The sequence below is a fragment of the Palaemon carinicauda genome, chromosome 40 (genome assembly GCF_036898095.1).
Source record: "Palaemon carinicauda isolate YSFRI2023 chromosome 40, ASM3689809v2, whole genome shotgun sequence".
NCBI classification, from domain to species: Eukaryota; Metazoa; Arthropoda; class Malacostraca; order Decapoda; family Palaemonidae; genus Palaemon; species Palaemon carinicauda.
In genome coordinates, this window is record NC_090764.1 from 50,527,259 (window position 1) to 50,542,433 (window position 15,175).

Here is a 15,175-nt window from a genome sequence, read left to right on the forward strand (position 1 = left end):
TAACAGCTGATGATAATTATGATGATGTTGTATCCATCCATCTATATATATATATATATATATATATATATATATATATATATATATATATATATATATATATATATATACACACACATATATACATATATATACATATATATATGCATATATATATATATACATATATATATATATATATATATATATATATAAAACAACATCAAACAACAAATGCAGCCGTTTCTAGTCTACTGTAGGACAAAGCCCTGAGACATCACAATTCATGTCTGGGTTTAGCCAGTTTTCATCACCACGCTTGTCAGAGATGATGGGAGATTTACGTCTGATCGCTCATAGCAAACCAACCTAGTATGGGTGACCCAGACTAGTACAGATTTGCTGATCATGGCGATACGCAAACCCTTTCACCTCGTTTAGCCCCACTCAGATATTGATTCAAAGAGGCTCACAACTCCGTGTTCAGTGATACATTAGACCTGTTGAATTCCCAATAACCTGAAAATGTGATATTTTTCATATGCGGCAACTGCCGGAATCATAATTCCTGACCATCAGAGGAAAATAGGTGTGAAGAAAAAGTATTTCAGGAAAGAACGAAGAAACCAAGTAGTATGTTGGCTATATATAATGAGTATGGATAATATGCTAGTTGATGACAGAACTCCCATGGAGGTATACAAATGCAATGGCAACCAGTGAACCAGAAGCACACAGAGACGATCAATTGTTACGCACAAGTTGCTTATTAGCTCCACCTATGGCACGAAATTCCACTACGCACGTACTCGAAAATACGTGTAAATTATATTAACGTCCCCTTTGTCTGTTGTATAAATCTTTATAACATATAAAACGAGCAAATCAGTCTAATTTGAATACATGAATTATCTATTTTGAACGTACAGACACAGGAACAGAGTGAAAGGGAAACCGACTAAGTTATAAAAACATAATTCGCTGTCGCTCCTATTCAATATGAACAAAGAATCACACTATCGAAAGGCAACACCGCTTCTAATAAATCCTCGAAAGGAAGAAATCTGAAATTCAATTACTTAAAAAGCTCCAAATACAACAATGGAACATCTCTTGGAGGGGTTTCCGTTGTACACTCAAAAACGGATTGACCTATAATCAACATTCTCTCTCTCTCTCTCTCTCTCTCTCTCTCTCTCTCTCTCTCTCTCTCTCTCTCTCTCTCTCTCTCTCTCTCTCTCTCTCTCTCTCTCTCTCTCTCTCTTGAAATCAATAAGTAATTAGTAGGCTTCTTTTTAACCTCAAAGAGAAGCTAAAACATTACCTATATTTCATAATACGAAATAACCAGTTCGTGTGAGTTCTAAACATAACACAGAATAAGGGAGACATATTTTTACCTTCGCCAGCTTCGTTGCAAAGATTATGCTTTAATAGGCGTGTATTTACTTGTTTGTATGTCTGTATGTGTGTTTGTAATTCGCATAATTCAAAAACTATTTGGCCGAATCTCATGAAATATGTTGGAATGATTGACCATGATCCAAGGGCAATTTGATAAGATTTTGGGAGTGATTGGGTCAAAAGTCAAGGCCAAGGTCACGGAAAGGTCAAACCCGTCTTTTTGCCATATCGTGATCAATTCCCATCTGATTTGCATGAAACTATTGCCGAAATGCGCGTAATTAAATTGCCTATCTTGTGATATACAACACGATATACTGATGCCATTACCCTCGTTAGAGGTTGGGGTCAAAGGTCAATGAACCTGTAAAAATTCCGGGCTTTGTCATGCGGCTATTTTTATCCGGCTTGTCTACATAAAAATGTATCAAATTCCATGTATATATATATATATATACTGTATATATATATATATATATATATATATATATATATATATATATATATATACATATATAATATATACACATATATATACACACATGCATATATATATATATATATATATATAATTGCCTCTTATCAGTGAATTTTCCCTTCATTTATCACCAACGATTGAATGGTTATAGCAATTAAACCTGAACAACAAATTCGGTAGTAGGGTGTTATTAGAATGTGGTTTGTTATTGCTCTATTGGAGGTTATAGAGTTAGCAATATCATCTGATAATTGTTTGCTATGGACTAATGAAAAAAATCGAAAATAGAAAACTGACTACAATAAACTAAGCCATTTTCTTAAAATCAATGAAGTTAAAAATGAACACCCTAACCTATTTACAACTACGACAATAAAGCCAGAGCAACGAAGTTCGAGATAAGAGGACTTCACCCACACAACGACTACCACTAGTGTACTCCCATTTAAGAACCCATCTTAACCTCCCTCCTTCCATCGTCATTCGAACTCATAGATCACGTTGTCATTTACTCTAGAGCTAAGGAGGAAATCTCACTCTAAACGACCATCGATCGAGTTGATTAGGGGGAGAGAGAGAGAGAGAGAGAGAGAGAGAGAGAGAGAGAGAGAGAGAGAGAGAGAGAGAGAGAGAGAAAGGTCGATGAGTACAGGCTTAGTTCAGAGCCTTGTTTCTCTATAGATTTTCTCTCCGGGGCGTAAACAGTGCCCATAAAGCAACCTTCCATGACCACAATGTCATCTGTGTGATACCTAGTTGATAAAAAGAACTAGACAATGTATTTGGGGATGAGAGTTCGGGGAGAAATTTAACGCTGTCTCGATTATTTCTTCAAGGGATGATTAGATGGAGCAGAACAGTCTGCTATTATTCTCTCATGAAGAATTCAACCTTCTCTTAGTCGTTAACAATGATCGAATAAGAACAATCAGCAAATTCACCTATATTTTATGAACAGGATTTTTCGTTTCCTACGCAAGTCTATTTCCATAATACTATGTGAATTATCTGATGTAATTCAACTGGCGTCTTGAGAGAGAGAGAGAGAGAGAGAGAGAGAGAGAGAGAGAGAGAGTTTCGTGAATATATAAACATAGGAAAATGTATGTACATTAAAAGAGACGTATAAGAACAGGTTGCAAACAGCTATCAATGCTGTGAATGGGTAACTTGAGGCTTTGAGAACGAGACCAGACGAAATGAAAGAGTGATACTGTTCTACACCTGAACTGTACTTCACTGTGATCACCCGTCCACTACACTACAGATTTATCCTATTCAATTGTTGGTAATTCATAACCAATTAAGTAAATGTAAAAGATACATGATTTATAGCTAGAGTATTTCTTAAAATCTATAACTCTGTATGGAATTTTTCTGGACCCCAAGGAAAAGGGCTGTTTGAACCTACATGTATGTCTACTTTAGGCTCTAGAGCCTTTAAATATGCGGCCCTGAGACTATATAATAAGCTCCCACGAAACATTCGAGTGATTGAAGACATTAATGCTTTCAAGAGGAAACTGAAGACTTTCTTATTTAATGAATCTTTTGACTGACAATTTAACAGTAAATGAAGAATACGAGACATGAAACGTTAAATACTCTGAACGAATAAGGTAAAACGACAGTGGAGGTCCTGTAGAGATTGGGGTTCCCCAGCTGTATGGGACCGGAAAAGCAGCCATCAAAGTAAAGCAAGATAATCCGAAGCTATAGTAAGCATCAAAACAGATCCTAGTAAACCGGATGAGGTAAAGCTACTATTTACTGAGGTGTAAATAAACCTTAAAGAACCACACAAATGAATAAACATACATTGACTCTAAATTTAAGGCAATAATTTGCTTCGAAAGGCAAAATGAAAGCGTACAAAAATCAGCAAAGCCATCCCAGTTTCCTTTTCAACTCCGTCATTTTCCCAAGGGATTTATATCAGGGGCTGGGTGGCGCTGCTCATAAACTCTAGTCTTGCCGCCATTCAGAAGTCGGGGGCTCAGGCGCTGGCTTTTCCGGCTTATTTCGAAATATCTCGGAAGGATTTCTCTGTATCCTCGTGCAAACAAACGGAAAGTTGCATTTACAATAGAAAAATACTTCTCTTATTCAATTCTGAGTTCTTTTGCTTGAGGGTACAGTCGGGCACACTATTCTATCTAATTTCTCTTTCTTTTGTTTTGTTAAAGTTTTTATAGTTTATATAGGAAATATATATTTTAATGTTTTTACTGTTCTTTAAATATTTTATTTTTCCTTAGTTTCCTTTCCTCACTTGGCTATTTCCTTGTTGGGGCCCCTGGGCTTATAGCATCCTGCTTTTCCAACTAGGGTTGTAGCTTAGCAAGTAATAATAATAATAATAATAATAATAATAATAATAATAATAATAATAATAATAATAATTCCTAAACTGTTTTGACTTTGCTAACAATCATCCGAAGTACAGTGCCCTCTCGGTACAAATCTCTTGTGTATTATTAACCCCCCCCCCCAAAAAAAAAAAAAAAAAAAAAAAAAACATAGTAAAAGACTATTCGCTTTCTTCTTTGGGATATTACATTGCTATTAGATAAGTCGCAAACATTTCCCAACAACATTCCTAATATCAACCATAGCAGCTACTGTCACTGCAAAACAGGCTTAATTAAGTCGTTCATAAGACCCTTGGTATTTTATTAATAATATGTAAGGTTTTTAATTTGATTTGATTAAGTTACTTACGACTAATGATTTACAAAAACTATAATAAAAGTATAGTAAAAGTAAATGGCTTTATAAAATCATCAGGAAAAAACAGATAAATAAACAGGAAGATGAATTAAAAGAAAAGAAAAATTGGTGTCACAAAATTAAATTCTTCCAAATGTGGTCATTACTTCTCGTCTTTGGTTGGTTTCTTACGGGGTGCCAACGCAAGAGCCCGTGTCTTGCGTAAGACAAGGCAACCTAAAACGAACGAATGAAAATTTGGTTGGTCGTGTGTGCAACACATCCCGTTTGTAATTGTATTAATGCTCGGAAAGTAATTTAATGCCGTTTTCGTTCTCCGCTGTTATAACGTGTAAGTTACGGATATAACTGTTATTACTTAAATTTATTTCCTTTGAGCTGTGGATTGGGTATGGGATTAACGTGTTATTGCATTTGTAGGACATTGAGCAATATTGCCAAAAAAGGTAAAGGTTTTCGCACCAATAACAGCTATATTAAGGTCAGACACACACAAACACACAGATACACATGCACCTTCCTCTAAGAGGAGGTAAAGAAGGGTGTTACTTATCGATTTTCGGCAATTATCTATGGAGTGTTATTGCTATCCCCACAGCCTGCACTATAATGTTTATGTCACTTAATTACAATCTTCATCATAACTACAGCAGAATATGACACATTAATTGCGAATACAAATAACCTTGCATTTAACTTGATTAAAATAATAATCATAACTACCGTATAATACCGACAGTAACTCCGAATATAAATACTGTTGAATTTAATATGATTTTTTAATCGTAAAGCCATCATATATGTTAGACGTCAGAAGAATTAACCGACGGACAAACGACGTAGTGATGTTGATTTCCTCATCTTTGTGTGTATGCTCAACATCCTATTGTTAGATGAAGATCGAGGTCAACTTCCAGCTTGACATCAACTCTTGTGTGAAGGGATCGTGGGGAGTGACTCCTCAATGAAGTGTAGGTCTTAAAGGAGATAGATAGCGCCGTCTTGATGATAAGGTTTACTTACCGAGGAACCAAGGTGTCCCCGGAGGGAAATGATAACTCTCTGAGAGAGAGAGAGAGAGAGAGAGAGAGAGAGAGAGAGAGAGAGAGAGAGAGAGAGAGAGAGAGGAAATCAACTTTGTTTAGTGCCAACATTAATGGTCGTTACGGACAATATCAGAAAGAAAATGAGGTAAAAGATTTTTTAATTTTTAATAAAATTTTTGTTTTAATCTCATTTGATTGGGACTAAAGTGGATTTCGGGCAATACCAAGTTCAACTTCAGTGATTTTACCCAATGGAGAAGCTGACACCCCAATATCGAAAAGATTTCAAAGAACAAGATTTGACTGCTTGGAATCTGACAAGTTTATATAGATAATCGATACTTTCCAGGGATATTGGTTTCAGTATCTTTTACAGTAGTTGTTTAAATTATATTTGGAAATATACTGACACACCTGCGTAATTAAATATCAGTGAAGTATGTTTAAGCCTTTCTACTCCAGATATTTTGGGTAGATGATGTTTAATACTATAGAGAAGGATTTATAAATTCATTCGTGATCACTGTAAAACAAGTGTAATCTAGCTTCAACACAGATCTAAGCACTAACATACTATGTAAATAATTTTGATAATATGATAATTTCATTGGCAATTACTATCATAACTTTTTTGCTATTGTCAATCTATAAAATAACTTGATGATCAATTTCCACTATATAGAACATTCGATAAAACATAAAATAATTTTGAAATTCTATTCTCCGTATTAACCCCATCTCCATAGCTTCACCTAATTACAAATTCTCTAAATTCAGCTTCTATGGCCACTTGGGATTACAACTATTGTTCCCCAATTTGCTTACTAGGTGATTTACAACAATATTATCTTTTCGTCCGAACAAACTCATTCTAACTCATCTCCGTCTCTCACAGGTTTCTCTTTTCTTCCGTCACTTGACAGACAGGCTTCAGGGTAAGGTGCTCAAGAATAATATATCTTCCCCATTTTACCCCTCGCCGTCTCCTTCCTTGAAGCGGAATTTATTACTGTTTCGATTTAGGTTTGCAAACACTGTGTTAAAACGCCGAGTAACAGCACCAATTCATTCTTAGATTTTTCACACACGGACAGGTAATAGTGTCTTCGTATTGATTAACTAGAGCATATTTTCTTCAATTTAAAACTCAGTACAATGACTTGAGATCTGTTATTCAACGATATGCTAATGGCTTTCGTTGACTTCTCTGAGGAGCGCTTGTTCACGTCGCTAGACTAACAAGGTATATAAGTGGCGTTACAACACAAAACAGGCTTTGGTTTTAATTAATGGTTCCCATTTCAAACGTCTGATGATAAACCATGTTCAGATGTTTATGGTTTATTGTTCCTGTGCTTACAACCCTGAATCTTTGTATGTAATATTCTTCTAGAACTGATCAGCTTTCCCATTTTTCACATCAGAATTTTTTCTTAATCATTCGACAAATTCCAGAGATATAATATCAAGTATTCGAAATGCAAACAAACAGATATAACTGTATTTCTGGATAATCAGAAAAAACAATCATCACTGTCGGTGGAATTAACGGATAATAATTAAATATTCTTTGTTATCAACTATCCAAATTAAAATTTTTTGGGGCAATAACGAGTTATCCAACAGTGAACTGCAAGTAAAGTGATGAAGGTGAATATGGATATCAAATCAAAATTGAATAGACGTAGAGAAAATGTTAATTGCAATAGCTGTCTTCCAATCACATATAAAATATTTGGCTGAAAAACAACAGTTTTGAATGTTTAAAAGAAAAAAAAACCAAAAAGCATTGCAGAAATTGAAGCAGTCCAATCACTTTAAACTATAGTGCATCTCTCTCTCTCTCTCTCTCTCTCTCTCTCTCTCTCTCTCTCTCTCTCTCTCTCTCTCTCTCTCTCTCTCTCATAGACTAGTCAGAGAAAAAGTATGGATTAGAATGGAATGATGAATTTGGGTTAAATATCACGGTGCCGTGCGGGGGCGAAAGAGGCTAAAACATCACACTTTGATATTTCATGTTTCGAGCACTAGAACATCGCAATAAAATGTAAAGAGCGAGATTTCAATAATTGCACAGCAACCATCTCTTTATTTAATCGTACATTACAATAGTGTGATGCACAGCTTATTGTCCGATTACTCTTAAAAATATAGGATATCGAAAATGCATAACTTAATAAATTCAGTAAATATTATACATAAAAAGTGGTAATAAAATCATCGAAATTTGTACAAATTACATTTCATAGCTTTTAATTAAACATGATAACATCATATATACCTTATTATTTTTAAAGAGACCCACTTTGTCTATTTGGATATGCTAAATATGCAATAATATTCCCAGAATGACTCACAGAAACCGGATCGTGATTCTTCGAGACTTTCAGGAATCGACTACAGATTTGATTTGCGAAATGAAGATAACCAAATGTCATTTAATTCTCACTTATGTTACGGGATCACGACGCCCTACCCAGGGAAATTATAACTCTCTCTCTCTCTCTCTCTCTCTCTCTCTCTCTCTCTCTCTCTCTCTCTCTCTCTCTCTCAGTGCAGGGCTTTATAGTATCTTCTACATAAAGAAAATGAAACAAATGGGAATTAGATATTGAGTCAGAATCTGTTCCTTAACGGTAAGAAAAGAAGAAAATACAGACAGTAAATTACTGATGAGATCCGATTGAAAAATGGAGCAGACGACAAATGTGAAGTTCAATACATTTATTAAAATTAATCGTATGTACAAAAGAAGAGAGATAATTTTGTTACCGTGAAATATAAAATTAATTTTATCATACACTTCAGTAAGACGACCCAAATATAAAATTATTTTTGTCTTCATTTTCATGATGACAAACCTAAAACGTTCGTACTGCTGACGTAGGTTGTGCCCTTGCGTTGCACTTCAAGTTAAAAGTTTCCCTAAATTGAATGGCACATTTTACTGTTTCTTAGAATTGAATTGCCTCTCTTGTTCAGTTAGTTAGGTAATATCTAATTCATGAATACACTAAACCTATATCAATGTAATCTACATTGCATCATCCGTTACAAGTTACTTCAATCACCACGGAATATTGCTGTGGAAAGTCTTCAAGAAAACATTGAAAAAAATAAACAGGAGATTTGTTAAATAAATAGCACTGGTTTAAAAGATGAGATAAAAACAGCTATAAAATCCGGTTAGTTTCCGTATTTATGGCCCTTAAGGGATCATCCCCACGGCTATTTCCGCAATACAGCGGTGAAAAAAAAAAGGAAAAAGGAAACAATTTCTCATAATTCCTAACTGATGAAAAAAAAATAGCTTCCAATTTCATAAAATCAGCTAAATACGTCATTATTTTGAAGTTTGTAACATAAAAAACCTAATTGATATTTTTAATTATATAGCAAAAAGATATGCAAGAATTTCTGTACCCGATGTGTCATTCGAATTTTGATTATATTAAAAATTTGTGATCATGTTTACTAGCTCATTTTTGTTGTCCTTACCAAAATTAGAAGGAAATGATAGATCAGAAACCTCTGACTAAAAGACGAATTAGTTTTTAAATTTCGTTGCGTTTACCTATATCGAAAATGGGACTTGACTCCTAAAGAATCTGTTTCGAGCGGGAGAGGAGAAGAATTTGACATCTAAAGAAATTTTTTTCTAAGAAATATTTTTGGGCTAAACCGGAAGCCAGATAATAAATTTAAAAAACAATGCAATAATAAAACATAACCACCTGCATTTAATTTCCGTAAAAAACTTTCGAGACAATTTATCAAGTAGGTTGAAGTCTAAAATCGATAAACACGCAATATAACCCTCTATCCCCTTTTGACACCTGTTAATCTCAGGCAAAATACGGTACTTATCTGTTGCTGCACAATGAATACGATGATACTCTGTATATTGTAATAACTTTTTAAAATGTAAATGGGTTACATTGTTTATTAGCAAAATATAAAAATGGGAAAATTCTATCGACAGTGATACATGAACTAATATATATATATATATATATATATATATATATATATATATATATATATATATATATATATATACATATATATATATATATATATATATATATATAATGTATTTATATATGTATATATAATACTTATACACACACACACACTATATATATATATATATATATATATATATATATATATATATATATATATATATATATATATATATATATATATATATACATACATACATACATACATATATATCAATTGAAAGGGATGTCACAAACGGAAATTCATTGAATACTATATCCAAGGCTACCAATAACTACAAATAACAGAAATAGCACAAGGCCCTTGCGATTAAAGAAAAAAGAAGCAGATGCACTCCAAGCACAAAAGAGGTGAGTCATTACAAACCAGCTATCTAAGAAAAAGGTTGTCACCTAACTAAGCCTTCAGTCATAATTACTTGGGATACCTGCAGCAGATGCAAGAGGACACGGCCAGATACATGCTGGACATATGATGCAGACAACCAATGATGGGAGAAGAGAAGAGCTCCTTCTTGAGGCTGGTGATGCTTTACCGCTGAAGAGGAAGCAAGATGCTGGTAGGCTGGTCGCGTACGTAAGTAAAGATGACAAGTAAGAAGATGGAGGTCTTGGTTGGGCAAATGATCACCCCCCAAGTTCTCCCTCTCTCTTTCTCTCTCTTTCTCCCTTCTTTCTGTGTATCTCTCGAAGCGGGGTTAAGTTAACTAGCTTAACAGTGATGGGCGGTATCTTTGCGACATGGAGGAGGAAGAGACTAGCCTGAAGCAGTAGAAAAAGAGGAGAGTGGATCGAGATTACACTTAATTGTTTTACTTTTACCCCTTTATCTATCTCTCTCTCTTTTTCCTTCTCACTCTTTCACTCACTCACTCTCTCGCTTTCACTTCTTTCTTTGTTACATTTTTTGTTTTTTATTTGTATTTCACCTCATTTCTCACTCGCTAATTTCCCATCCAGCTGGGGTCACTTGAAGGTAACTCGAGGGACGCATGTTGCGAGACGCCGTCGCAGGAAGTGTAGGAGGAGGTTGGCAAGGAAGACAAGGGACGCGCTGAAGTAGGAGACCCACCATCGCTTCCAAGGTGGACAATGTAAACATTTCTGGTCTCCGCTGCAAAAGTGCAGAAACGCAGACTATCTTACATTCGACCATCTACTTGCCAAGCCATTTCGCCCTCTCCTCTCGTTGTCTCGACTGTTCGTAATTCCTAACTCTTTGCACATGAGTCATTTTCGTCTCCCTGAGGTGTAACGGTATATCACATTTTATTTGATTATTCATTTACTTGTCACATGGAATCTTACATGTGATTTAATGGGGCTAAAGAGAATAACGCTACATCACTTTCTGTCAATTGGCAGAGATTTCTTCCTTCTTATAAATACTTCATTGAACAATTTGTCAGGTTGGCTTATCAAAAGGGCAAATCACTTATACATTTTCTAGATCAGAGTTAATGGTATGGTACACAGTAGACGAAAAGAATTATACAAAACATAAAGAACTTCCAGGCAAAATAGGACAACTTTAATGGAAAGAGCTACTAAATTTTGTATAAATTCTTTATTTAGGGGTACAAAAGGCGCCTGGTCTTAAGATACAGATGGAATTTCAAATATCTCCAAATAAAAGGACTAAACCATAAGGACGACCTCAATCAAAAGTGGTCCCATGGTCCGTCCCTCCATTCGTTCTTCATTTGCAGAAGCAAAGATAATTTAAGAAAACACCGGTACACTTGTATCGTTATGATCAGGCATTACTTAAGGATATTAATATTAATAAAACCTGTCTGGACATATAAGCATACATGTATGTGCGTATAATTATGGGTAAAATGCAAACAAAAGAAAATTAAAAAGGTTTACGATATATCAACAATAATTAATTAATTAACAATACTAATACTAATACTAATATTGATGATAATAATAATAATAACATTAATAATAATAATAATAAAAGGAAAATTACATTAATGATAATACCATCAGGAAAAATATTTAACCGGTAAGACATCTGATAACATTGCAGATGAAATTAAACAACAATGTATTCTAAATTATACCACTAAGATCTTATTAAAAGATAATATCATAAATCTTTAATTTATTTTAAATTTAATCAAATGAATTAAACTTATTATAAGTAACCCAATACTAAAGAGTAATCCCTAGCATATACAGAGGATGCAATTTTTCTAGATTTTAGACTTCTCTCTCTTTCATTCTAGTAATATAGGATATCTCAATGGATGAAGGAAACAATCATTCCATTCCAGATTTGATGGTATAATAGGTTTGCAATTTTTTAATTATTGCTGCGTATTATCTTTAATATAGGACTAGGAGTTTAATGATCAGATGTCATATGATTATAATTGAAAAAGCTTTCCTAGTGGATGACAAAATATGTGAGTTAAAAAAATCTATAAGACTTTCCACCATAGGCGATATTCGTATTTTCATTATAATAGAAATTTGTGATCATGTTTACTCGCCTATTTTTTGTGTTCATACCGTGGACAATAAATGTTTGTGGGTCTCTCGACATGATATGATTAAATGTCTATTTCAAGAACGATCGTATTTCTAACCAATCACAGATGAAAGCAATTCAGACTGTTTCATGTGGAAGCAACCTTGCAAATTATGGTTGCTGAGAAGCAATAGACCGCGTCTTGCATTTAGTAAGATATAACGGCAACAAACTAACCAAGCAACAAAGGTTACATTAGTTTATACAAGGTGACTATTTGCTTCAATTCAATCGTAACACTATTTTTCTAGTATCACATATGCGAACATAATTCTTTCCTGTGGGAAGGAGTAAAAATCAAAATACACGTGACTAGACGTTACTATGGGAATAAGGTCTCATCTCGAAGGCCTGCACAAGAACTTATTCCCCGGAAACATTGCCTATAATCAAAATTTGTTTCACGTATCGTCTAATGTTTTATGATAATGACAAATACGCTTTAACTTTTGAAAATCCTCTCGATTGATAACAGTTCCCTGAAGTCAACGAAAGAAACTCGCGTGTGAAGAAAATGCATCATTATTTGGTCAAATTTTGCATTCTTAGTAAAGAGAATGGTCACATAGATGCAAATTTTATATCTCATCGAAATAGCTACTAAATATTAAACCTTTGTTAAAATTTTGGTCATGAAATGCACGCGGAGGTAGCAGGCACTAATGTCGTCCAACAAATTATGAGATATGTGTGACAGTGCGTGAGCATGTATGCATAAATGCATGCATAACACATATCAGCAATGTTCATAGTAGGGTTATAACACAATGTTTACCCCAGTTTTATGCATATAACAAGCAAGTACAAAAGAAGTATTTATAATCATTTAACGAATACAATATCAAAGTTAAATGTCAATCATGACAGTAAGAAACAACCTACTAATACGGAAAAGGTCAAACCTAACCCCAGCTTCAAAGCTATTTTTTTCAGACATTCAAATAAACATTGAAAATATAAACAGCGTTCTCCTGCCAATACCGTATTGATTATAATTGGAATTAATAGTAAAAGAATGAGTAAATAACTGATTAACTATAATAGTTTTCTTTGTACGGCTAGCATGTCTTATTCACGCTGCACCTTATGGTAAAATCTTAGACTGAAAAAAGCAAAGTTCCATGATATTTGTGTTCGAGCCTATTCATATGATTTAGATAATACCTTTATATATATATATATATATATATATATATATATATATATATATATATATATATATATATAATATATATATATATATATACATACAACATACATACATACACACTTGAACAACAACAATGCCAATTTGTGAAACCATTGTATCTCTGCAAAAATTACAAATCTTAACTAGTACATGTTTATGACTCAAGAGAAGAACATTACAGGAACAGTGACTTTTAAACTTTTTACAGACAATTAATAATAAAACACCAAAATTGACTTAGAAGTTACGAGAGGATAATTAATCGCAAATCAAAACGAATTCTGAAAATTAAAAGGAATTGTGGCACTAAATAATCTGTAACGGTCGAATCAAATCACCAACACCACATGAGAGGAGAGAGAGAGAGAGAGAGAGAGAGAGAGAGAGAGAGAGAGAGAGAGAGAGAGAGAGAGAGAGAGAGAGAGAGAGACTAATAATTCTAAGATATCAGAATGAATATGCAGTCAAGAGAGTGCAGCAATCCTTAAAGAGTTCTGAAATCTTAGAGTAAAGAAGAAAGTCAAAGAATTTTGTCTTTTGTTTCCCTACTTCGTGCGGCGTCAAGTCAGTGTTGTCTAAGCAGCACAGTTAGGAACTCCACAAAAGTTTTAATTAGTTTTTCTCCCTCTAAAAAAATTCGCAAATCCTATTACCTCCAGCAGGAGATTCGCTATTTCTTCTCGGCTGTTAACTGGAGAAAATCAACTCTTCTTCTGAGTAAACAACTTTATGCATTTCTCTTAAGTAAAGAAAAGAAAGCTTCCAACATCAAGGTATGATATTCATTGATCTGGAAATTATGAATATTAGATGTATGTAAATTCCTACATATTATAATGAAGATGAATATGTATGATCATTAAAATCATCCTTTTCACGGATGAAATCAGAATCAAGTTATAAATCTGGAAACTGGAAAGATATTGTAAGAGAAAAATAGCCTCCGATGACAGATACATGATCCCATTCTAGGAAAATATGCATTGATTTCACTAATGGCTAACGTAACGAGGCAGATTGCGATATTGTACCATATGAATTATACGTTGGCATATACATGCTTATCAAAATACAAAAGTGATCAAATATACATATTTGTAAAGCTATAAGTAAATAATCACTGTGATCTGTTATAGTTTACGTGCATTCACGAAAAGGTATATTCCAGAAGAAAAAAAAACTTTTATAAAAATTCTATATTTTCCTTTAAAATTTTCTATATTAACCAGTATTTCATTATAAAAGATAAATCAGACGTTATATACAGAAACAAATGGCTATGTACATAAAAAAAAACAAGAAATCTAATACGATTGAAGAATAGATCGGGTTCTTAACGAGGGGAAACCGAAGAAAACTGAAATATAACATTGTTCGATAGCTTTCATGTATATATATATATATATATATATATATATATATATATATATATATATATATATATATATACATATATATATATATATATATATATATATATATATATATATATATATATATATATATATATATATATATACGTTTTCATTAAAAATATATCTTATAACATGCATGCATGCATGCATATATACATATATATATATATATATATATATATATAGATATATATATATATATATATATATATATATATAGATATATATATATATATATATATATATATATATATATTGATATATATATACATATATATATATATATATACACACATATATATATATATATATATATATATATATATATATATATATATATATATATATATATATATATCACCAACAG

At 33.1% G+C, this 15,175-nt stretch overlaps 1 protein-coding gene across 10 annotated transcripts in view; it reads right to left on the reverse strand.

Annotated features, from left to right (window-relative positions):
- The window catches only part of Dis3l2 (Dis3 like 3'-5' exoribonuclease 2), a 374,186-nt gene that overhangs the window by 94,480 nt on the left and 264,531 nt on the right, over positions 1 to 15,175 (reverse strand). For 2 of the 10 annotated variants that reach the window (XM_068363720.1, XM_068363718.1), the window contains exon 2: positions 10,091 to 10,906. The exons of 7 other annotated variants lie outside the window; for them this stretch is intronic. In XM_068363720.1, the coding sequence (XP_068219821.1) occupies positions 10,091 to 10,134 (44 nt within the window). In that variant the 5' untranslated portion in view covers positions 10,135 to 10,906. Of the gene's footprint in view, positions 1 to 10,081; positions 10,907 to 15,175 lie in introns of all 10 variants that reach the window. One more of the 10 variants, XM_068363719.1, reaches the window with a different exon arrangement.